At 44.7% G+C, this 24,647-nt stretch overlaps 2 protein-coding genes across 6 annotated transcripts in view; one reads left to right on the forward strand and one right to left on the reverse strand.

The window, feature by feature from the left end:
- LOC105452192 (tyrosine-protein phosphatase Lar) overlaps positions 1 to 24,647 on the reverse strand; it is a 390,547-nt gene that overhangs the window by 222,124 nt on the left and 143,776 nt on the right. For 4 of the 5 annotated variants that reach the window (XM_011693088.1, XM_011693089.1, XM_011693090.1 and 1 more), the window contains one exon: positions 5,579 to 5,718. In XM_011693088.1, coding sequence (XP_011691390.1) covers positions 5,579 to 5,639 — 61 coding nt within the window. In that variant the 5' untranslated portion in view covers positions 5,640 to 5,718. Of the gene's footprint in view, positions 1 to 5,578; positions 5,719 to 6,876; positions 8,009 to 24,647 lie in introns of those variants that run through there. The other variant, XM_011693093.1, reaches the window with a different exon arrangement.
- Positions 8,750 to 24,647, forward strand: part of LOC105452190 — a 43,768-nt gene continuing 27,870 nt past the window's right edge. Inside the window, exons 1-2 of the mRNA XM_011693087.1 lie at positions 8,750 to 8,934; positions 9,003 to 9,183. Coding sequence (XP_011691389.1) covers positions 8,758 to 8,934; positions 9,003 to 9,183 — 358 coding nt within the window. The 5' untranslated portion in view covers positions 8,750 to 8,757. The remainder of the gene's footprint in view (positions 8,935 to 9,002; positions 9,184 to 24,647) is intronic.

Consider the following 24,647-nt stretch of genomic DNA (forward strand, 5'->3'; position numbering starts at 1 on the left):
AGCTCCGTCGGCCGCGGCGGCTAATCTTAGATCCGCAAGTAAGTTCACGCCGGGGGTGTAAACCCGAGAATGTTGCGGCTAAGCAACGGCGCCGCCACCCCTCTGTACGATGCCTTGCGGCTTTGGGGAGGTGTGGGTCTCCCACGGGGGGTTTACCCTGACGATTCGTTCGATACCGTGAAAGCCCGCGGGGCTGAGATGCTATGTGACAGAACAAGCTATATCGAGCGCGGCAGGAAAAAGCGAAAGATGCAACGTGGCGCGAAAAGGAGCTGGGAGGGGGGGGGGGCAACAGGGGATTGCGAGAGAAAGGGGTTGACGACGCCCCCGCGCTTCTCTCTCGAACGAGAATCGCCCGAAAGAGAGCTACAGCACCGAGAGTTCCCATAAAATGGCCGGGGTAAACTTTTTTACTTTATCATCCGGCCATTCTGCGAGCTACTTCGGCGTGCTTGCACGCGTTGCGGCCGCAGGTATATACGTGAATACGTAAGGTGCAGCACGCGAGCACGCGAGTGTGTATACGTATGCGATCGAAGTAACCCAGACAGGGCTTCGTTTCCAGGCCGACGTCGTGCGGCTCTCTCTCTCTTTCTCTCTCTTTGAGGTAGAGTCGCATGTAAGCGACTTACTTCTTTCGTCTTCTTTCGCGCTTGTGCACCGCGATTAATTAAGTGCATCGTACCGAGATACCAATGAACCCGTCTCTCTGAGAACAAATCTCTCTCTCTCTTTCTCTCTCTCTGCGAGTAGTCTCATCGTCAGTCGCAAAAAGCAGGCGGGAGGCCTACACATCGGGAGGGACGCCAACTGTGAAAAACCAGCTGAGAAAAATCCACGTAAAAAAGCACGTTGGAGATCGGTCGATTTCGGTTTTCCAAATTGCCCGTTGCGTTTGTGAGCTCGGTGATGCGGAAAGCGTCGGATAAGGGCGGCGATAACCGGCGCGGGGCGCGCTCTGCTCCCCTAGGAACGCGTTTATTCCATATGTACGAAGAGAATAGGGAGGCATGAAACGGCGAATACAAAAACGGCAAAGCAACAGAAATGGCATTCAGCCGCGGCGCAATAGCACGCGCAAACGGTTGTCACTCGTCATTACACGTCGTACTCATATTATTTTTTTTTTTGGCCGCATTTTTCTCGCGCAGTTCTTTGGCCGCCGCTATGCTAGACCCTTTGAAAAGTTCCGGCACTCTGTCAATTACTGATAAAAACGACGACAGGTTGCGCGGTACAAGCGACAGGTCAAAACTGAACTCCTCCCTCTCCGGATAGGGGGTTGCGAGAATGTAAATTATCACGTCTGGCCGGACGATAAATAACGTGCAGCTTCAGCAAGTCCAAAAATGTGGCGGTTATTTTGCCCGGTCTAGAAAAATAATGAAAAAAGAAAGGACAATGATCTCGCGAAGGGGAGGGGGGAGGGCACATTATCCGTTCTAACTGCAGAAATCCGTTGAACTCCTCCATACATCCCGTTTGTGTAAAGTGATACGATTTTTTTGCTCCGGTAGCGCGCTATGAATTTTCTGCCCTCCCCCCTGGTTTTATTGAATGCCGTTGACGTTTGAGAAATTTCTTCCTTTACACCGAAATACTTTTGAAAGTCGCCCTCGATATCTTGCGTGGGCCACCCCCCTTTGACGCACGATTCCTCCGGTTATCTCAATCGTAATGGCGGTGTATTATGACGGCGGGGTCTAACCAGATTCGTCGAGAGATATGATTACGGTAGAAACGAGTTTTTCTTCGCTTGACATGCCGATGAAATATGATCACGGCAACCGACGTTCGTACCGGGGGCGGGCGTGGGGGCGTGGGGGACGTAGGTGTACCTATACTAAGCGCCATCGTTCAGCGTGCATAATGTATCATAAAACGCGGCGGGGTTATTTTTCGGGAAAACAACGCGACGGGGTAGAGCCGGCCGTTTCTATCGCGTTTCGGTTAGGAGAAACGAGATATTTAGCCGTACATTTTCTCTATGCACATGCGGTAAACAAAATAGATGATTGCGTTCGCGACATAAATCTTTCTTTACTACATCGAGTTAAACGTGCGACAGCTTGTAATCCGTTTTACGGAGAGATGTGCGATTGTTTCGAATGTTCTCTTATATAGATTTTCCCGTGTCTCTCGTTTTAGCAGTGGTATCTCTTTATAGTAACGTCTGCAATCGACGTTTCGTCAGTTTTGTTTTTATCGAGACCGAAATACCGCGAGATTACGATATTTTTTTTTAATAAAGGGCAAACTAAAGTTAAAAGACGGAGCCTTGAAATACGCGTCTCGCAATGAGGAAGCTTAAATCTGGAATTTGGCCGTCGACGGGAATTTCTCGAAATACGATTGCCATAAGTGAGTTCATTTGAAAGTTCGTGGGACTATTTTCTGGATGTTCCCGAGGCAGCCACCGGGCTCGATGTTCTCTTTATGGCGTCGAAAAATCTATTTACCGTTTGCCTCGCTCGCTTTTGGTTGTCGTGCTGAGGTCGAGCCGTGGAGAATCCATTTTGCGGCGTGACGTAGAAAAGCGGGACGTTGACGTACCGCGCGACCGAGAGAACGATAGCGGAAGGGGAGAGAACGAGAGAACAAAGGAGGAAGGAGAGTCAGAAGAGAAGGGCGAGAAAGAGAGAGAACGAGAGAGCGGGCTGTGTTATGCATCTGTATCTGTAGATGTCTGCATATGTGTATGTGCGCGTGCATTATAAAAGGTACTGGCGCATACACTATATGAAGCGCGCTACGCTGAGCCGGAAGTGACGTGTGATTTGAAAATATTCGCCGGCTACGTCATCGCGAATTACCGAGCAGATCCCGTTGTTAACCGGGCGGCATTTTTCGCAACGTTCGCGTATAGCAAAGTCGACGCGATGCCTGCGTAACATGCCCTCGTACATGAAGACTTTTCTCCCTCTCTGTCTCTTTGACCCGAAATGCGGGAAAATCACGAGCGATCTTTCGCGAAAAGAAGGAGAAAAGAGGAAATAAATAAAAAAAAAAACGTAATCTTGATAGAGAGCCACGCTCGTGTCCTCTTAGCTCGCGAGGAAGACGCCTCCTTTCTCACCCCACGAAGACGTCACCGCACGGACAGGCGAGCCTCCGAGGAAATCTTCGCAGTCGACCCGGGCTGTTTCCTTTTCCTCGAGTTAGACGGGACGGACGGGACGTATCTGCATTAACTATGGATTTCACCCATCCCATTGCCATCGCGCGGACCGTCCTTCCCGACTTCGATCGTCTCTCTCTCTCTCTCTCTCTCTCATCTTTCCCTCCTCGCGCGAGACTTTTTCGACCCTTTTTTTTGTCGCAGTCCTTTTGCTGTCGCCGACGCGAGGAGCGGAGTGCCAATTTTCTGTGCTCCGAAGCCGACCGACCCGGGGAGACGGGACGACCGACGTTGCGCGAATTAAAAAACAAGGTGAGGGAGGTGGGACGGGGGTGAGAGCAAGACAAAAAAGCGCCCGCGGATTTCCCCTGCGTGTTACCTGAATGCGGTCGGTGGCGCACGACGGGCTATCGAGTAGAATTGCGGAAAACAAAGCTATTGAATTCAAATCGGCATCTCCGTTGGGGAAAATGATTCGTTCCGCGCTGATCCGCTGATTCCGGCTAACTCGTCACTCGTTACTAATGGAAGCGCCAGTTCCGCTACGTTTACAGGCAACGGCGCTTCGTTTTTTCTGAAAGAGAAGCGATATTTCGAGCTCGACTCCCCGTGATCGTTAACTCGATCACGGTCGAACGTTTTTACCCGGAGGGAAGAAAAACTTTTAAAAGCGTCAGTTTGCACTGACCTTTCAATTATATATACCTACTTACCGTTGCCGCGTTGATCCGGCAACAACAGCGGGGGAGCGCGTTTTACACATCGCGCTGATATGACATTATCGTTTCCCATCGCTGAAACTCGCAAAGCATTCAAATCCGGCGAGAGCTTTCCGACAGCCGAATTAGGATTACGTCGCGACGTAATTAATTGACTGAAATGCCGGGGATGTATCATCGTCATTACGGAGTCAGCGTAAAGCTCGCCGGATTACCGACTGCGGCGACAGATTACCGCGTAATGATCGCGCAGCTAGCATTGCTCCCGCGATCATACGATCCTAAATAGACGTTTATTAACGTTAGCGACGACAAGAAATGATCATGGTGTTCGTGCAGCAAAGCTACGATCGCATTTGTAATCCGCGAAACGCGGGCTCGCGAGGCGTCGCCCCGTCCGTCGAGTTTAACGTAAAAGCGGTCTTAAAGTCCGTATGCACTCCAGGTCAGGCGTCTCTCCTAGATCGAGCCTTGGTAACCGGCGACCTGGTCACTTCCGTAAAAGTCCGAGCGAATCGCACGCGAGCACGCGAGCGATCTGTATTTTCGAGACGACGAGAGAGATCGCGAGCGCTCGATAACGCCGCCCGAGTGCCGGACTTTCGACGAGCCGTTCGCGTATTTTAATCGCGAGCGAGGTGTCGGGGGCCCCGCCGGGGCGACGCTGACACGTGTTTCGCGGTACGACACGCACGCAATTCAACGGCGATGCGTGCGCTCGTCATTTAGCCGCCGAGAGAGCCGCTCCCTGGCTCGTGGCACGTGTTATTATCCGTCTCTTCGAGAGACGAGTCAGCCCCCGGAGCTCTTTCAAGCGCGACTTTAGGGAGCGGCAGTCACGCCGACGGCGTTTTCTTTCATCGTTCTCTCTTCACGTGCATTCGACACCCGCGACGTCGTTTCAGCAAGTCCGTTCTCTTTTCCCCGCGCTTCCGCGGGAGTGAGTCCTTGGGGCGCGGGTATTACATTTCGAAGGAGAGAACGTTACGCACGCTTTCATTTAGTTCGCCTTTTCTCCTATTCTTTCTCGCACACGAACCATACAACGCGAGAGAGTCTCTTTGCACTTGCGCGCGCTTGCGAGCGAAATTACTACGACCACGGCTAATTTCGCGAGACGATTGCGCGTATTTTAGAGAGAAATCGAGTCGCGCGTTCTAGTCCGTGCAAGTATCACGGCACGTGTCCGCGTGTCGCGGGAACACCAGCGCAAGGAAAAATTTAATTTTTACAAGCGTCGCGATATGCACGATAAATTTTTTTTGCACGCTTTCATCGATCGAAAGCGATAGCGGCCGACAGCGCGGCGGCGGCGTCGTAGCTAATAAGTAAACCGTAATAAATTACGGAAGATCCAGGACGTTTCGTTCGTGCGAAGGGATTATCTCGTCCCGTTTAAATAACGTGGCGTACGCTCGAGCGGACGAGCGGGCGTATCGGCGCTTTCGATCTAGTTTCGCGACGCATGCGACTCGACTCTCTTTTATACGCGCGATCGAACGCGAGATACGCGCGTGGAAAAGTGGCGCGTCCGCGCTCAGCTCTCGTAGATTTCGAGAGTCCTAGGAGTGCGCGGCATACACACACACACACATATCCGCGGCCCTCCGCGGTCATTGTCCTCCTGACCACGAAGTAGCTGTCCATCGCCGCGGCAGAAGGAAAACTGTTCGTGCCGCGATCGGACGTGAGAGTCTTACTTTTTAACACTAGCATTTGTCGTTGATCTTGTTTTACTCACCGTTATTCTGCGCGATAATCGGGTCAATCGCCAGCAACACGACGAGGAAGATAGGAGTCATATTGACCACCTTCTTTCCCGCCTTCCCTCGACCACCCGTGATCACTGCACACTTAAACACCACCGTCGCAGCGTGCCACCTATGAAAAGATAAACCACCTTCGTCATAAACATACCACCTTCATCACTGTGAGGAGGGGAAAGTGGGCGAACGAAGAAGCAGGACGACGAGAACACGTCTCCCGTCTTCCTGACGAAGACGTTGTCGCAGGTGTGGCGCCGGTAAGGGTAAATCTCCGACGATACTCCTCTCCCTCGTCGCACACACACACAGGCGCCGTGGGGAGAAGATTTTTTTTTCCGAGGGGGGGTGGAAAAAATCGGAACACGTTGAATTCTCGTGCAGTACGACGCGAATGGTTCGGCGGGCGCTGAGATTAGCGCGCGCTCGTGAAATAATTTTTCAGTAAGGAAGGAAGCGTAACCGGGGCTTGAGCTACGCGTAAAAAAATACTTGTCGCGTTTCTGGTGCGTTTATAGTGTAACTGTACAAAACGACGGAAGGACGCGAGAGTGCCTATTCAGCGACCATCGAGAAAAAGTATCGACACACGCCATTTAACACTTTCTCTCTCCTCTCTCTATTTCTTCGTCTCTCTCTCTCTCTCTCCCTCTCTCTCGCGCGCACAATAAAATATTCCGCGAATATATCGAAAATCGGTCGGTGTGGGCGGTCGACGTTAAGGAAGAAAGAAGCGCGCGTTTTCCTCTGAGCCGGTCGCTGACATCGCAATAATGGCCGCGATCGTTGTGCCACTTTGTCGCGGCACCGGCGACTCGCATACACTCCCTCACGAGCGAGAACTATTTACATTCTTTCACCGTCGCCGCTCGTATTTTCTCTCTCTCTCTTTCTCTCTCCCGGTCTAATGGAAGGATCAATTTTGGAAGGGCGTCACTTTTGGACTGGCCTCCGAAAGACCGGACGTCGTGCGACGTATTTCCCAGGAGGTAGAAAATATTTCCCCTTTATCTTCTCTCCGACGTTCCTAGAATCCTCACGTTCACGAATCCTCCTTTCTTCTTTCTGTTCTGTCGAGTCACCTCCGGTCGTCCGTCCCAGTGTCGTTTTCCTCACTCTCGACGCCGATAACGACGGCCACTAATAAGCTACACACGGCGTTCGGTAGTTCAGAGATCCGTACTACGATGGTGCGAACAATTATCTGCCGCCTTATCCGACTCTCCTCTGCCGTTCTTCTTCCTCGGTCGACTTTCAGTAATCCCACATTCTTGACTGTGGGCCCTAATCGCGTCGCGATTATCTTGACTCTTTCTTCCTGTGATTCCACGACCATCCCATATTTTTCGCGCGTCCCACGCTCCAAGCCGAGAGCCCTCACGCCAAAGCTTCCGCCGAGCTTTGCCGCGCGAGACGTTGACCCTGGACCCGGCGCTGGCCACGATTCCGGCTCGCGTTACATCCTCCGGGTAACTGGGTGCAATTGTTCTTCTCTGCTTTCCCGCAACTTCCACCGAGCGGATAGACCTCTCATTTTCCACCCGGTGCTCCTGGTCTTCGCGTTACGCCCACCTCTTCTTTTAATTTCCTTAATTGCTAAGGAAAACGTATGACGTAATTCCGCTGATGCCGAAAGTTCGAAAGGAATAACTGGATTTTTGGACGAGACTAATGATGCGCTGCGACGCCGTTCCTTTTCCCGTGGAGCAATGGCGAGCCGTTGCAAAATGCGAACGATCGCGTCCTGTTTTAGCGGGTCGAACGGAACCCAGCAGAGAGCCGGACAGAGAGAAATCTTGCGGGAGAAAGAAACGAGACGAGGGGGTTGCGATTAATAGCGGCTCGCGTGATGATATTTATACGGCAGTTTTATAGAGCCCGGTTCGTTGCACTCGCGACTATGGGCTCCCTCGAATCTTGTTTCGTGCTACCTCCCTCGCCGCACGCGACGTTACATTCTCTGCACCATCCGATCGCTGCGAGTATATTTTCCACGGGGTTTTCCGTTGCATTTGGGTGTCTCTCGTCGCACCTCTTGTCCTCAACGCAGCTCCGCCCGACGTCAACAAGAGGCTTAATCCAACTTCTCGAATTTGCGAGTGTTCCTGACCGTCCTTCCCATTCTCCTGTCGTCTGACTTTTCGGGACGCGTGAATTTTTCACAACGACAGACCTTTCGGCGGCTATGTGTACGCATCTGTGTCTGCTTTTCTACACGACGTGAAATTCTAAATAAAATGCCGTGTGTAAAATGCAGTATGCGCTTCTCGTGCAGAAGACGAATCGGTCTTCTTCAGGAAGGTCCGTCTTCCGTGGAAGTCTCACGTTTTCCGGATAACCAGGGAAGGACTCGGGCGAACGCGAGCCACGGATTCCTATCGCGTACTCGCGACTCAATTATAAATTACTCCGGCGCGAGCGTATGAGATCCCGCGTTAAGGGTAGTTTTCTGAACGCGCGCTGCGGCCTGACTGACTCACCCCCATGCCCCCCGACGACACCCCCTACCCTGCCCGTCCACCACCGACATTCCTGACGCAGGCGCGCTGCCCCTCCTGGCCTCGAGGATCGCCGTATGTACATGTACGAATTCGCGCCAGACCAGATTTTACGACGATCGGGAGATGCTCCTGGTTCTTCTTTCTCTTGGGTTTTTTCTTCCTCGCTGGAGACTGAAGTCGTGAGTTACGAGCGAGTTTACGTATTTCAAGACATCAGGACGTAAGCTACGGGAGAATCTGCTGGTCTTAAATATTTTTCAATATCCTTCGCGACGCTTCTATACGAAAAGTGTTTTTATCCCGTCTAATAGTCTTGTTGAAGTGATGATAAAAAAAAATAATTTTCTTCTGCTAAAGTGCGCGCGTCGTAAGCGACGGCTCCGAGAGAGTGTTTCTCAAAATTGATCGTAAATCAACATGGATCGTTAATGGCACTGTTACGCGAGATAGAGAGAGAGAGAGAGAGAGAGAGAGAGATAAGAGCGAGAGACGCGGGAGTGATTCGGAGAACTGGAGAACGGGGGCAAGGTAGCCGCGAGTTAGGGTAGGGGGTTGGTTTCGGCGTTGGTTTAAAAGCGACGCATGCGTCTCCGGTGTAAGGGGATGTTCGGGGTGAGCTGCCGTACTCCGGCCGACGTATCGCAGTTTCTGGCTTGATGTTTGTCCGCGTGGTACTCCCAGGGACGGCTGTGTCCGTGGCAACCCACGAGGGTGCAGCTGTATATCCGAAGGGACATCTCTCTCGCGCGCAAAGAAAGATAAGGCGAAAGCGGACAGGTGGCAGAAGGGATAGGTCGAAGAGGGAGAAAATGGGCGAGAGAAAAAGGAAAAGGGTGAGAAAGATGAAAAGAGGAAATAAGATCGAAAGGACAAGCGACAAAGGAGGAATTATTCGATACAGGACGGTGAGACCACGATCTGCCACGCTTCCGCCTTCTTGCTTCGAGAAATAGTCCGGGACTTTTCCCTTCTTTCTTTCGCGCCGACACTTGGACTCTTCGTCGTTCAGTCGCGGAACTCAAGAGACCCCTGGGAGTCTACGTGGGAGTCGGACTCGATGGGACCGATCGTTTTTTCAACAGGTAAGTGCCGTGACGCGTCTACACGTACATATAACGCGGGTGTATTCGTTCACGTGTCTTCGTACGCAACGAATCGAATTCCCGATCGGAAATCTAAAATATCACGTGAAGATTGTCGCGCAATTTCCTGAACGTAAAAGTGTAGCATGAAAGCTAAATATATTTACAATAAAAGTCATCTCCTTGTTGGTACCGCGTTGATATCAAATTTTTAAAAAACATCTAATAACCTCCCTTAAAAGATTATCAAAAACAAATCGGAGTAGTATTTAAAAATTATTGAATAAATGGTATATAAACAATGGTTTCTCGAAAGAAAATTAACGGCTACTGTAAAACCACTATGACAATAGATATTATTTTAATAGTCATTACACTAAAACCGTGAATTGTAGCCATTAATTTTATTATGAGAAACTCATTGTATTGTCCCATTTATCCGAAGGTCTCCTTTATCCGATGGAAGCAAACTTGGAAAATTGGCCGAAATTTCCGTTATCGAGCGGCGAGATAGGATGGTGCGCTAGCGATTAATTATTCGTGGTAATTGGTCAATGTTTACGACATCGCCGTGGAAGTAATTTACCTCCCTTTCATGCCTTTATTTCGCGTTTCTCCTTTTATCTTCAGCCATATCTTTAATGCCACCCCTACTCTGCCATCGTTCCCGTTCCACTTCGATCACTACCCCTATCACCCTAACTCACCTCCGCAATGGAGGCCCATTTACAAATGCGTTAGGTCAGCACGATTCTTTTACAAATACCAGTTTCGAATTCTATAAATATGATCTTTCGGCATGTTCGCAAGTTGCGCGATAACATAAGAAGTATGACAATATTCAGGAATAGCAAAAAGTATTAACAATTTATACATTTTTTAACAAACATGTAATATATAAAAAGTAAAGAGTAAATAGATAAAAGTAAAGGCTAATAGATATTAAATTAAGCGGAATCAGATCGAATATATATTTATGTGCATTTTATATTAAAATTGTAGTTTGCGTTTTAAATCTGTAAAACCTGTTAAACTGCTTTAAATAAAATTAAATAAATTTTCATCATCAGTTTCCAATGTCTAAAGTAATTTTGTAACATTTGACAGCATATAATAGAAACGTTATATTAGTCAAATCGAATGACAATACAATCTACAACAACATATGTAATAATCGTTGTTGTGGTTTAGCCGACTCGACCATTAGTGCTGGTGTCATTAGAGCCACTGCAAACGCCAAACAATTATATATTAACCGCGTAATTCGAATTTGGAGCCTCGGTATATCCGATAAATGCCCCTGTGGAAAATATTTATTACGCCACGCAATGGCGGCCATCGTTTTCTTTGCCTATACGGGAACTTTACTCATAAATCGAACGCTCTTTAAAATTGCAAATAAAGTCGGACGACAGTAAAGTGAGTGTCGAGAGCTTAATGCAGAAATATGCGTGAAAAGCGCGGGATCGCTTCGCGCGCCGGCCAATGCGCAAAGCGAGGGGAGGAGAGGCAGGATGAAAAAAATAAAAACTCGCGCCGTAGCCGGGGAGAGAGAGAGAGAGAGAGAGAGAGAGAGAGAACCGGAGGAAATGCGCTCGCCGTTCTCGGTGATAAAAAATTCCAAGATGGGCATAACTTAATTTAATACCGTGGCCAGTGCACCGTTGCCCCAATGATAAATCCCTCGGTACCCCTCGCCCCGCCTGTTCCGGCTCTTTCTGTCCATCCTAAAATCCTTTCCCCTTCACGCCCGCGCTCGTGCTCGTTCCTCTCTCGCTCCGAACAAAAGATAACAACCGGAATAAGAGTAACCGGAAAGTACGGCGGTCGAGCACGGCGGTGGGTCTTAATTCAAGGCAAGAAGACGAACGTGCGCGGAAACGACGGGGAGGATAATTCGGGGCAGGGGATGAGAAAGTAAAAATCATCGACAATCGTCGTGTCTGTTCATGATTAAGTTCTTGGCGAATACAATACGCGATCGAGATAAAATTGAAATTATTAATCCCTTGACGAAATGATCGGGAATATAAAATAATTAAGCGCTGCAATTTCTCGTGGACTTTAGCGAAAATCAAGAAACACACCATATTGAATGTATTCAAATTTAGATATTAGAAATTGCATTAGAGAAGACGACATCTTCGTTTACGCTGTTTTATTAATTATTTATCGACATATTTTCTCGCGCAGTAGAACATTCGGGCGACGAAATACAAATAATTCAACATTATCTGGTCTCTAACATTATCTGTTCTGTTCACGTTCCACGGATATAGTTGAATTATGGCACGACGAAACAATAAATTGAAAAGTAGCTGTTGACTCGTGTACGTATATTTCACCGTCTTCTTATTTTTACACATTTGCTCCTTTCGCCGGAGAATTATTTAGATAGATTGATGATATTCGCTAACGTCCGCAATTCATAATCAAGTGCGCGGTTTTCATTTGCGATCAAGTTAGTACTTAAAATGTATTTCGCTTGTTTATCCCGCGAAACGGATGCAACATCCTGATCCGCTTAACGGCGTTCATCGATTTAAAATCCGAGTTAACGCATTTCGAAAATGCAGACGAACTCGACGGATTATGAGGAATACGTGATTTCGTTCAAACTGCAATGGGGTGTTAAGTAGAATAGCCGATAATAGCGTTACCCAAGAGGCTTTAATATAATTTACGGGCAAAATTCGTCGCGCAGCGACGAACACGTGGGATTTTTCGTGTTATAACCCGTTTGTTCTCCTTCTTCTCTCCCGAGACGCTAATGTTGTCTCATTATTTGAAATTCCCCGAAGTTTTTTCCGAATGTCCGCGTCCCTTTTTGCGCTTGTTTGCGCTCGTCCGCTCAACGCAAAGCGAACGTCAACGATGCTTCTTCCTCGAATCTTTTCCCCATTAACACCGTATTAACGTCGAGACGTCTCGGCTTCTCGCAAAAAAGGAGGAACAGGAAAAAAAAAGGAACAGGAGAATGCGGACGGCGTTCTGGGAGGAGAAGCTTGCGGAACAATCGTACACCGTGCACATTCCGCTGACTTATGAATAAACATTTTCCGAAGGCACCCGGCGGAAAATTACTCCCGGAAATACCTCGACTTTCGTCTTATATCTTCTCGCGAGAGAGACTCTGCGCTCTTAGTGTACGATTCACTCCTGTTTTACTATTCGCTCCTGCAAGGCTCGATAATCGAGCCTGAGAGATTTCCGCGTATCTCAAGAGAAAACAGTTGAAGTATATTATGTCATATCTATCTTAATAAAATCCATACTTGTTTTCATACCTCTTTAGAAATTAGAAATTCTATATATGGAATAAATTTGTAGAGATATATTTAATCACACACACATACACACACAATGTAGTGTATATAAATTTTAAATTTAATAAGAAAACAATGATTCATTAAAAAAAAAATTAAAATCATAAAAATTTTAAATGAAGTAAACGACAGAAGTTTGATAATTTATGGAAAGTTGAACAAAAAATAGTAACAAGCAATCAGAAAAAAAATTGAGTAACTGTAATTGCAAAACGAATGGACTGTTAAGTATTTATCAATGGCGGTTTAATGAATCGTGAAAACTGTTTTTCACAATTTAATGCTCGTACATTGATCAGTGTTTGATAATTAGCCTGCTATTAAAGCGTTGGTAAATAGGGAGGAGATATTGCCACTTTCTGCGAGCAGTGCGAAATCGCTTCGAGTAAAACCAATACGCTAATGCGCGAATTTATATCGAATCAATACTCTCCAGCCTTTCCCTTTTAACCGGATGTGAACGTACTGCGGTTTTGTCGCAAAGGTAATATTATTCGATCTCTCTGTCTCCTCTCTCTTTCTCTCTGTGTTTAAAATAGCCTTGCAACTAAAATACTTTTAGCTACAGTTAATGTAAAAAATTAGTTAATATACGTTTCCAATGTTATTTTATTTAAATTAAACAATGCACACGTGGAGATGAAACGGATAACAATATGATTTTAATTCTTCTTCGTACGGTAATACACCTATTTATAAATGGAATTGATTTACAACGGACTTCCCCTGTTTTCCCTCGCCGCCGCAACGAAATGAAACACGATAAACGTAATGTAATGCAATAATCAATATCGAGCCTTAATAAAAATTAACTTTCTTGTGCGCAACCGCAATATAATTTACTATTTTTATTCGACCGCAGAATTAATTGACGAACAATATTTATTATATTTGTATACTTGTTTCATACTAGTGCTTATTTAAATGTATCGCTATTGCAAGAGTTGCAACACAAAAATTCTACTGCTTTTGGATAACAAAATTTGTAGCTTAAAATCTCTTTATATCGTCGCGCAATTACCTACCTACCATAATCGATTCGGACAACGTGAAAAATCACTAGGAAACGCGCAGATTCGACTTTTCCCCTTCTCTTTCTTTCTCTTCATTCGCCATAGCCTCTTTCCCTTTTCTGACTCACCCTCCTTAGCTGTTAATGGTTTCGATCACGAAAGCAGTTAAAAATCAAGACTCACTCTCCGGCACGAAACCACTTCGATTGCAAGGAAACATGTAGGAAAAAAAGAGGCTTCTCAAGATGGCAGGGGCATTATATCTTGAGGACTTTGTTTAAAATTACTCGAGGGTAGAGCTGTTTTTTTTCTCCTCGAGAGGGAGAGCAAATCCCTAAGGCTTAGTATATAATAGAATGGTATTACAAGGTGTAATAAATAGTTGTTTGTGCTGAAGTTATACCGTGCGGCATTATCACGCACAAGGGGGACAATGTGTCGTGTTTACGAAGCAATCTGCCAGAACGCCAGGTATCGATGCCGACTATAATGACGCCTTCCACGCGAGTTTTCATCGAGAGCACGGTCTCGATTGGACGTTTTTATCGCGTAGGCGTGAATCAAAGAAAAGCTGATTTGAAAGAGTGCACCGGATTCGGAAAGGGAAAGGAGGGCTCCGGAGTCTCTGCCGTAACGATCCTTCCTTTCGCGGACGGTACTTAGAAGCGCCGAGCCGCCGCCGTCGAAGACGATAGAGACGGCGCGGTGGGATATCTCTCGTCTCAAAGGCGTCTGTAAGAAAATTCTCGCGGAAAGGAAAAATCTGTAACTCGACGGGAGTAGCGCGAGGAATCCAATTGTCAGTGCCAAAGGAACGACGAGGTTCTAGCTAAAGCGGGAGCTTTCGAACCCCCGCCGGGTAGTGCGAGTCCCGGCGTAGCGAGAAAGGAGATTTGAAAAGCGGGACCGTTGTGCCTGCCGTCGAATACGGATTTCACCGGCGCCAACCAGCCTTCGCGCTCTTAGCTCGCGATTTGCTTTGCATCAAGGCGCATGGTTTTTGAACAGGTACTCGCGGTAACTGCTACAGTTTTATTCCGGCAACACATTAGTCAAACGCGACGAGTCGCAAAACAAACGCAATATACAAAATTACAAAAACGTATCTGTGGTTTAAACTAAATTACATCATAATAACATACCCCAAATTTCTGGGGAAGCAAAAAAGAATCGCCTTATGTATTTTACGCGTGCCATGTCAGTTTTTGATTTTCAAAAAAATTGGAACATTAAAAATTTTTGGTCAACGATTATACCTAAAAATCACTTCATTTAAAAGTTTAAAAATTCGACCGCAAAAAAGTCATCTATTCTATTTGTAAACTCATTTTGTATTCCGGTGAATCTTAACAAAATTGCGAGCGTACGAATGTGGGTGATCCGACAGAAAATGGTGTAACGCGCTAACGAATGCTTTTAATCTAGTTCGGATAGTACTGTCCTATGTGACTCCAACCTCCCGCTTCCCCCGTGACCCCGAGACATCCACGATCCCGCGGGATGACTACAACGCGATACGTCGTACATGTACGAACATGCGTGTGTAAACGAATGCGTCCGCAATCGAACGCGGCCGGTCAGCTCGGCTACACATTCCCGATTCCGTCATTTGGGTTTCCGTTTGTAAATCGGCGAAGTCGGGCGCGTGTATAAACGATCGACCAATGCGGCAGTAACGAAGTCAGCGTTTGCTCCGCCTCGACTCCACACATACGTCAGTGTTCATCTGGCGAAAATGTTCCGTTCGTTAAACTCATAATGAATATTCCGTAATTTCGTTATCAAAATAAATTCTTGATTAATAACCGTTTATTTTTGTGCAATTATATTCATTCAGTTACACATACACGGTCTCTCGCTTTCTAAATAAAGTCATTCGGAGAAAATCTCGATAACGAAATAAAAAAAAAATTCATGCTGCAGGAAATTTCATTTCACGATCACTACCTAACTTTCTCGATGTAATCATTTTATTAAATTTCCTGCCGCGCATTAGTCGCACCAAATAAACATTGAGATATACTTAAAATTTATATTTAGACATCTGTATAAATGTAATACGATGTTTAATATAAGTATTTTAAACATCTTTACGAAATGATATAAAGAAGACTAAAAAGTGAGGAATTTCAGAGTGTGTGGGCGCTCATAAAAATAGATAAGAAGAAATGTTCTGTAAAGTGGAAACGAGAAACAATTTGCTTTATTTGTTTAATACATACGAACTACGATGTATCAAGAGATGAGCAGTGTGACTTGCAATATTTATTTTGCCAGTATTTTCGCAAGCTTAATAATCTTGATTGAGCCATCTCAGTAAATGTATTGTTGTAATTTTATCTAATTTATCTAATTTCTACGAACTAAATACTTCTACGAAGACTAATTTGTGGATCGCTCTCAATAATATATTTTTCGTCCATTTTCGTAAGTACAGCTCTACGAAATTACCTTAATTATTTTGTATATGTTAATACTTATTCGGTATACTAAGGTCTTTATTTATCAATACTGATAGAAAGCGAGACTGTTCGCGCATTATCGGACGGTAGCTGTCGCTAATTAATTTAAGTAGAAAAGGGGGTGGATACTTGAAACGCCACGAACGGAGCGCGAACAAAACACCGCTAGGTAAAATTGCCTTACGCTACAAGTTTTGAAAGTCTAAAGACGATAGACGATAATATCGTTTATTAAATTTCCTTCTTTCATAATTAAGCATAATTATGTCGACTATTAAAGTTCCAACGGGCGCGGGAGCAAGTTGAATAGAGAAATTAAAATTTCAATGTTCCGTGACGGTTTCATACCATTGTGGAAAAGGCTAATTAAAATCCAGCTTCAGTCTCATATGTCGTTCATTTTGAGAACTGACAATTAGGTACCGCTTTAAGTAAAAGTAACGAAGAACTTTACAATTTTCTTCTCTGAAAATATCATTTCGGAGCTACGAATAAAGCCGCATTGCAATTTTTCGCTTTTATATATTTAACTGTTTATACCATTCATTATATAAATCGATAGGTCCTATTTTGCACCGTGCGATTCGTATTTAATTCCTGTGTATTAATTGTATATAATAAATTTACTGTGAATCGAACTTATACATATATCGCAGACTATATTGCAGATATCCATTCTCTCTTCTTATACGGACGACCATTACAAATCGATAATGTAAAGCATTATGCCCAGCTGTTTAAATTTTCATATTAGATTAATGTTTCTAGTTTCAGTGGGAATATATCGCAATTAAAACAAGACTGTGAAATTCAGATTTCCTAAACGCAAATACATTTCGATTGTAATCCGATGGCAGCGCGCAATTTGTAATAGCCGCGTAATTATCAATACGTGTTTAATCCATTAGCAAAATTTTGAATTGTTAGATATATATTCGACAAACAGTACCACGATTTATCGTGTACAATTGAGAGGAATAGCGTGGTTACAATAGCATATGTATCAAACAAATGTAGGAATTCTTTGGTTAACAAATTCGCGAAGCGAGGTATATCACTGAAAGAGGCAAAATTATGAAATTATCGGCGTTCATATGTACGCGTACTGCACGCACGTCGGGGAGATGCCCGGTAAAATTTCATCACTGACGCTTGACGTTACGGCGAATTGATGCTACGGAAAACTACTCGCGCGAAAGATTTCTAGTTTATACGTTTTCCGTTGCCCGGAGAGAAGACGAAAGAGTAGAGCAAAGAAGGAGCGGATAACACCATAATAGAAAGTCGGACTGCGCTTCCACGTCTTCTCTCACTTCCCCTCAGTGCGCGTCCCTCCCCCCTCCCCTGTTCCCTATCATCTTTCTCTTTCTCTCTGTCTCCCACCTCCTTTCCCGCTTCTCACCTACCCTCTTTTCTCGCGTTTCTGTCACTCCATCTTGTTCTCTCAACGCGGTACGTCCCCGTAACAAGATCCGACAACAATGCTCTTCCCTCGCCTTTGTTCCAAAATTCTTTGCTCGGTGTTGAGGCTTTGTGTACTCGTCATCTGTATTAATTAAAAGTTTTTGAAGGCCCCCTCGTATCTGTCTTTTGAGTCTAGACAACAAGTCAACGACTGTGAAGCTTGCGACACAAGTTCGACACTTCCTCCACGTGCTATCCTAATCCCACTTCCGTACGAACAACTTCTTTTCTAACTCTTTTCATTAGCTTTTTCGAGCTTTATCGCCGTGTTCATGCGATTCCCTTCGACTAAATTGGCTCTCAAAACAGAAACTGGCTCTTGTTATCAGCGAATTTAATCTTAATTAAAGAATATATCGCACATCTTTTGGAAATGTGATTCTAAAATAGAAAATTTAAAATAAAAAATTAATTGCAGATTAAACTCCATATTTTTCTGTTAGATGCTACCAAGATTGTCGACAATACTTCTTACAAAGTATTTTTTATAATCCTTTTTTATTTTACGATATAAAATAAGAAAAAATAGTAAAAATATATGCCAGTTATTTGTTTTTTATTTGCCAGTCAGTCATGAATTTCTTTTTTCTACTAACCAATCTTATTTTACTAGATCGAATACCACAATAAATTATAGGAAACAATTCCCTTCGTGCCATCTATCTACTCGAAGGTTCGAAGTCGGACTAACATTTCTAAGATTTTTCGGAAGCTAGAAGAGTTTTCGTTCGTGATATAGATTTCCCAATACGATAGCACGAAGAGATGAATATGTTGAAAATATAGAAACGCCCTCCCCATAAATACAACAAATTCTGCTTTTGTTTTTACCCAAATGGACTTTCAATCCACTAGACTGTAAAAGATAAACTGTCTTTCGAAAAATTTTGCTACGCAGCATATTTTCTATAACAAAAAAAATCCTTTTCCACCTAAATTTCTCGTGATGTTAATTTGCGATAAACCATCGTGATGAATAATAAGAGGAATAAAATAACAATTTCTTCATCACTTAATTACAAATGCGATGAAAGAGGGCGTGTGGAAGCTGGAGGCATGTCAGGTAAATCCAACGATGATATGCAGTTATGATATCAAAATCGCGTTACCCTTCATTTATTCTGATTCATAACGGTACGTTTCATTTTCATCGTGGAACTTCGTGGCGAGAATTTTCCCACAGTTTTTCCATTATTCCGATGCCGGCGAAAAAAAATTCAAGTGCTGGTTTACGCTTTCACGGAGAGTATTCATTTATTCATTTTTCCATTACAAATTTTTTGAAAAAGATGAAAACGGAAATCTTTTAAATTTGCAACGTCGACAAAGTTCGCTCTGCGCGGGCCCCGAGTGAATTTTTCCACCGGGTTTCCAAAATTAATTTCGCAAACGCTTTTCAGCGAGTAAGTCCTACATCCGTTTATATTGTACCAATTTTACGTAAATTTATACAAACAATTCGGCAACCTCTGATAATCGCCAAATAGGAGTCCACGATCTCACTTGGACCGAAATGCGATTGGACACGTGGCATATCGTTGATATAAATCTTAATACGTTTAAGTGTCAAATCATCCTTTATCATAGTGATATATCGTCATGTTGACATATTTTCAATTTACTGATAACGCTTCGTCATTGGCAGCGTTTACACGTCTATGAAATTAAACGGGTGGGCCAAGTATAAGGGAAAGGAAGACGAGAGGAGATCGTAGGTTGGATAGGGGTTCCCACTTCCGCGTATGGTAGGTAACCCTCTTAACAGTGGCACGAAACGCCATTGTATGGCATTCAACTGGCCGCTTGGGTTTTCCAAGCACTTTCCGAAAAATATCCCTGCTCGTTTTACCTCCTCTTTCGTCGTCTTTTTCCCTCCTCCTCGGCTGCTACTCCGTCTATCCCTCTCGCTCCCTTCGCCTCCCCCTCACACCCCCTCTTTTTTTTATTTTTCTCATTCGATCTCTGCGTTCTCGACCAACATCCCTTGTCAGTCGATCCCAAGCGAGATCTCTAATGGAATTGTTCCGTCGGACGATATCACGCCACCGGTTCTGCATTTTTCATCGAACATTGACTATTCGAACTACCATGAAACTCTCCTCGACGGATCGTTACATGCGAGTTGATACAGAGAAAAAGCTCGCCGGGACTTGGCCTGGGCGCCCAGGTTAACGTTTTCGAATATTCGCTGAATGGTAACTCGCTCGTCACGGGCTCGCGTACAATTGTTTTTGACCCGCTCGCTTTCGCGATACGCTCGTGTGCAATTACTTTCAAATGCACGCAACGTAAATCGAATGCCGCACGCTAATAAAAGGGCAGAAAAGAACGCCGCCGAATTGAATCAAACTTTTCGGAAGATCCTTAGTGTTCACTCCATCGCGAGAATCGCGTCAGGATACCAAAAGTTAGGATACCAAAAAAAAAAAAAAAAAATTACAATACCAAATTGAGGCAACGCAATTTCATATTCGGTGAAAACTCTGTGAACGATATAACGCCGAAGTCACGCAACAATGAATTTAAAAAAAACATACCATAGTTATATACAAAATATTGCTATTAAAATATACCATTGTCAATTATACCGATATTTTCGCGCTTTTCTAGTTATCGTTTCGCTTTGTTCGCTGTACGCGCCCTTGTATTCTCTTCATTCCTTTATTTCATACTCCAGGTTGTGTAGCTCCCTGAAAATGCGAATTAACTTCACACTATATAGGAGGCCGGGTAAATCGGGGGGTATTACCGGGTATCTTTTTTACGACTCAAGGGCTTTACCAGGTTTAAAAGTGGGTAAGATAGGTTACGAAAAGCGTGTTAGGTACGGTCGATATACCATGAATTAAGGCGAATGACTCTATTAAAGCTTTTCCTTCATTTCCGCGACTTAAAATATACACGGCGTTATAATAATCTCACACAATGTACATATTGATCCCGCAGCTGTGTTTCATGTTTTTTATTTCCACGTATACGCGTTTCTCATATTTCATCGTCACATTGGTGTCAATGAGGACCGATGGTTTCTATCAAAGCCAATTAAAAAGTACGTTTGACAAACAGAAAGGAAATTCCAGGGACGTAATACAATCACTGCGCACAAACTCTCAGATGTATCTCATTTTACGCAATGAATAATACGTTCGCGAGTAAACAAAGCCATTAGGATGAGTTATCTCTTTCAATTTAAATGGATTTAATTATATAATATGTTGCATAAAGTATTATACGTATATATGGCGTTATTACATTTAGAAATAAAAACTCGAATATCATAATCAGAAAATATCAGAAGAATCCGCTTCGGTATTGTATTCACGATTGAAAAAGTTAATATTATAACTGCAACTTTCTAATAACAATTGAACGACACAATGATAACGGATAATTCTCGACGCTGTGCGCGACGAGCGGTTTTAAGAGCTTTCTTAATTGATCGGCCAAACTGAGGAAGGAGTAAAAGGAAATCGTTAAGAAGTGCGAGCGACTAAGGAAAATTAAGGGAATATCGGAGTGGTGAACGGGACGACGACGATGGAAAGTTCGCGCACTACGGGAAGAGATCGAGAGCGCCGGTGGGTCGAAAGAGGAAGGGGGAGGGATGGGGCAAAAGGAGACGAGTGGAAGAGAAAAAGAGGGCTCAAGTGGCTGCAACTTCGGGGGTTTTCTAGTCGTCCAGGTAGTCGTAAAGAATTCATGAAAGGTAAATCATTTCCTTCGACCGCTCGCTCGCTCGCCTTGCGGCGGAGCGCCGGAGGTTTCCTTAATGTTGCGATATTTTACGAGAAAACTCTTTAAATCTAATATATTACCGGCAGTAATTAAATATAAGTTACACCGCGGCGCGGACTCGCGCGCTAAAGTATCGTCCGTCAGCGAGGGTGCGCGGTACCGACGTTATCCGAAGAGGAATTGGACAATAATTCGCCGCTCGTGGAGATGAAAACTTTTGACAGCTTCGCGAGCGGGGCGAAGGCATCACCGTTGCGCCAATACTTTTATAGCGCGCGGCCGGAATTTACAGAAATGGTACGTCGATCTTGTTCCACCGTTCCCCGTCGCCTTTCTCGAATAACAAGGATAACATTTCGCGAGGGCGGTAACATTTCGCTGGCAAATTGATCGTTATCGATGGATTGGTCGCCCGGTCGTCGCGAAACGATCTGGCATTCGCGAGGAAAGCGTGACTTTTCTCTCTTACTTTCCACCCCCCTCCCCCCTTTTTTAACTTCGGCTATTTCCGTCCCGTCGGAATTTCGAACTTGAGTGCGAAAACTTCTTTCGTTCTCTCCCACAAAACTACCACCGGGCCCAGCCGTTCGTTCCACGACTATCTCGCTCCCTCCGGAAAAGCCGACACGTCGACTGTACGAAGTCAGGTGTGCCGCCCGCTACCTAGTTGGGATTTATGTATGTCACGACAGCCTGTTGCTCGGTAGCCAACTCATACGTATTAGGCTCGAGCCGGCGACAGGTAATAGCCGGGAGCTGAGTCTAAAACATATCGCACTTTCGAATGTCAAATTTTCCACGTTAAATTCCTCTATTTTCCCTTTAGGCGGAACGCAGACGTGCGGTTCGAGACCATCGCGAATTTCTACGTTAAATAATAGCTTCGCTCTTTGCTGTCTATTCGTTCGCTTAAAAAAATTTACATTTGTGAATACAATATGGACGGGCGAATTACACGTTCGAATTGTAGCAGGATAAATTTCGATCACTATTCGTTGGCCAAAATAGCGATACTCGCTAGTCAGATAATCTGCATCCAGAAGCTCATTTGGAACTTCAATAGCCCATATCGATGCAATGCCGATTAAGCTTTGTAATCAAATAATAATGAGGCTGATAAGAGATTGCGTAATAATCTGATATGTAGTATATCGCGCTTACACATTATCCTCCCTGCGTTTATCGAACGTAGAGGATTTGAAAATTATATATTGGAGGATTTGAAGTTTTATTCTAAGTAAACAATATTTCATAAATATTGTTTAGTTAGAATAAAACTTCTACTTTTAGAACAAAATTGCTATAAAATTTAAAACTGATCTATATTATCGTAGGCAAATTTTTTTGTAAAAAATTACATTATGCCATATATATTCTTTCAAAATACCCTCATTTGAACTTCTACGTTCTCCCTACGGACTAAGTCCTTCATAGCAAAGTGACGACGGTCGTTAAAGGATCACTTATTTTACAGAGATTCGAGGGGAGGGGGGGGGGGAGAAATTTGAGATAAAATTACTTTCGTTCTCAAGTGTCATAAGGTGCAAAATTTTTAATATCGGGACGTGATTTAAGACCGACGGTTAATTAAATGGGGGCGAAAGGACTCAAAATAAACCATCTATTCGTGAAGAGCGTACGTACCATCTTGATATTTTAAAGAGAAGAAGGATCTTCGAGTGATTCAATTTGTCAAATTGAGGATAACCTGCCACTCACCGAATAAATACCTTCTCAATTTTTGTGACTATCTTTTATGAATATGCAGACGCGCGCGCGTGTACTCTCTGAGAACATGATGTACTAGCGATAACCAGAGAGAGGCAAAGGAAAAAGCGAGAAGGTATAAGAAAGATAAATCACGAACTCGGCGGCGATCAATCTCGGGATATCTGCTATAGAAAGCCCTTCGTATATCTAAGCCGTAACTTAAAGTCTGGAAAGGGGAATATGATGCACGAACGGTTGTCGGTCCACGGAAAGGTGGTGTGAGCCTTTTTTGATTGCAAGTCGTCGTGTCGCTCTTAATACAGTAGACGAAAACGATAACAGTCTTCGAGAGCCTTCTGTAAAGCACTTTCTGCAAAATTCCCCTGTGCTCCTCGTTCATTCTCCTCTCCTACCGTGCTTCTCGCGTGCCATTGTGTATCGTCGCGCTTTCGAGAGAACGCAAGTTCTCCGTAAGCGGAGGTAATTTTCGAAATTCGTAGTCGATATTAGACACAAGATGCCGAGTGCATCTTCAAAGTAAGAAAGACGTGGTGGAATACGCAGAGGCGACGGGCGGTCCGTACGGGAACTTACAAAAGGGCCATTTCTCCAATTCAGTCGGCTCTGCGTGAACCGTATCCCCCTCTCGATTTTCTCCGGAATATCAAGATGGATCAAGACATAGTCCAAAGTTGTGCCGTCGTGGCATTAATTCGGCAGGTCGTGGAACTACTACGTGAGTGCTATCTAAACATGCTAATCCCTACGCGGCCACTGGGAAGCGCACCCGAGTAAGAGGAGAGCGTCCATCCTCGTTCTCTGTGGCTCGCCCTTAGTATCCGTTTCGGGAACCGCAAAGCCCGCCAGGCCGTCGAAACTTCCCCGCAGGACATATAAATGGCCGCCTTGGGGACAGCGCTCGACGTGAAAGGGAGGGACGGTATCGGCCGACCGTTTCGCAAGGAACTCTCCGCACGAATGTCGAAGGTGACCCCGAAGGGGACCAAATTTACTGAGAGGATCGAAGATAGTGCGCTCTGCCGCACGAAGAGAGATCATGAGTGATCCAGCCGTCGTTTTTCTTCCTTTTTCCTTCTTCTCTTCTCTCTCTCTCTCTCTCTCTCTCTCTCTCTCTCTCTCTCTCTTTTTCTCTCCGCGAATCTTGCGAAAATGCTCACACACGCACGGCACGCGACGGAAGCGATATCGTTGCGGTTCACGGTAACGCCTTTTCGCATAACGGGATATTTCATCCTTACCGAATCGGTTACTTACGGTTAGTGATGCTTTAAATTCAACGGCGCGCAAGGTGGAGGATGGTCGTAAAAACGGCACGCATCTATATAATGTATCCCTTCTCGCATATAGGACTTATAAACTTTATATTGTAGCGTTGCGCGGACTTTTTTTCCGGTAAGATAAAAACATCAAGCTCCTGGGCGTCTTCCCTTAATTTATATAAAAAATGTAAGATGATAACGTCGTAAAAATGCGTACTTTCGCGACCGTTCTAACACTTCTAGTTGAATTCTCGGAAACCTCGCGAGAGACTCGCGCTTCGCTTCGTCCCATAAAAACTGATCTAAAGGAAAAAAATTAATATTTATTGAAACTAAAAAGTCCGCAATCGTTTCGATAGTCAATAGACCGAGCAGAGGTTTTATTTCTTGTTTTGCGGCGAAAAGAAATGTATATTTTAAAGACTTGCGTGGAAAAAGGTACGAGCACGCCAGGTCTAACACACAGCAAGTTTC

Source organism: Wasmannia auropunctata, unplaced genomic scaffold (genome assembly GCF_000956235.1).
Source record: "Wasmannia auropunctata unplaced genomic scaffold, wasmannia.A_1.0 LD336036.1, whole genome shotgun sequence".
In the NCBI taxonomy this organism is placed as follows: Eukaryota; Metazoa; Arthropoda; class Insecta; order Hymenoptera; family Formicidae; genus Wasmannia; species Wasmannia auropunctata.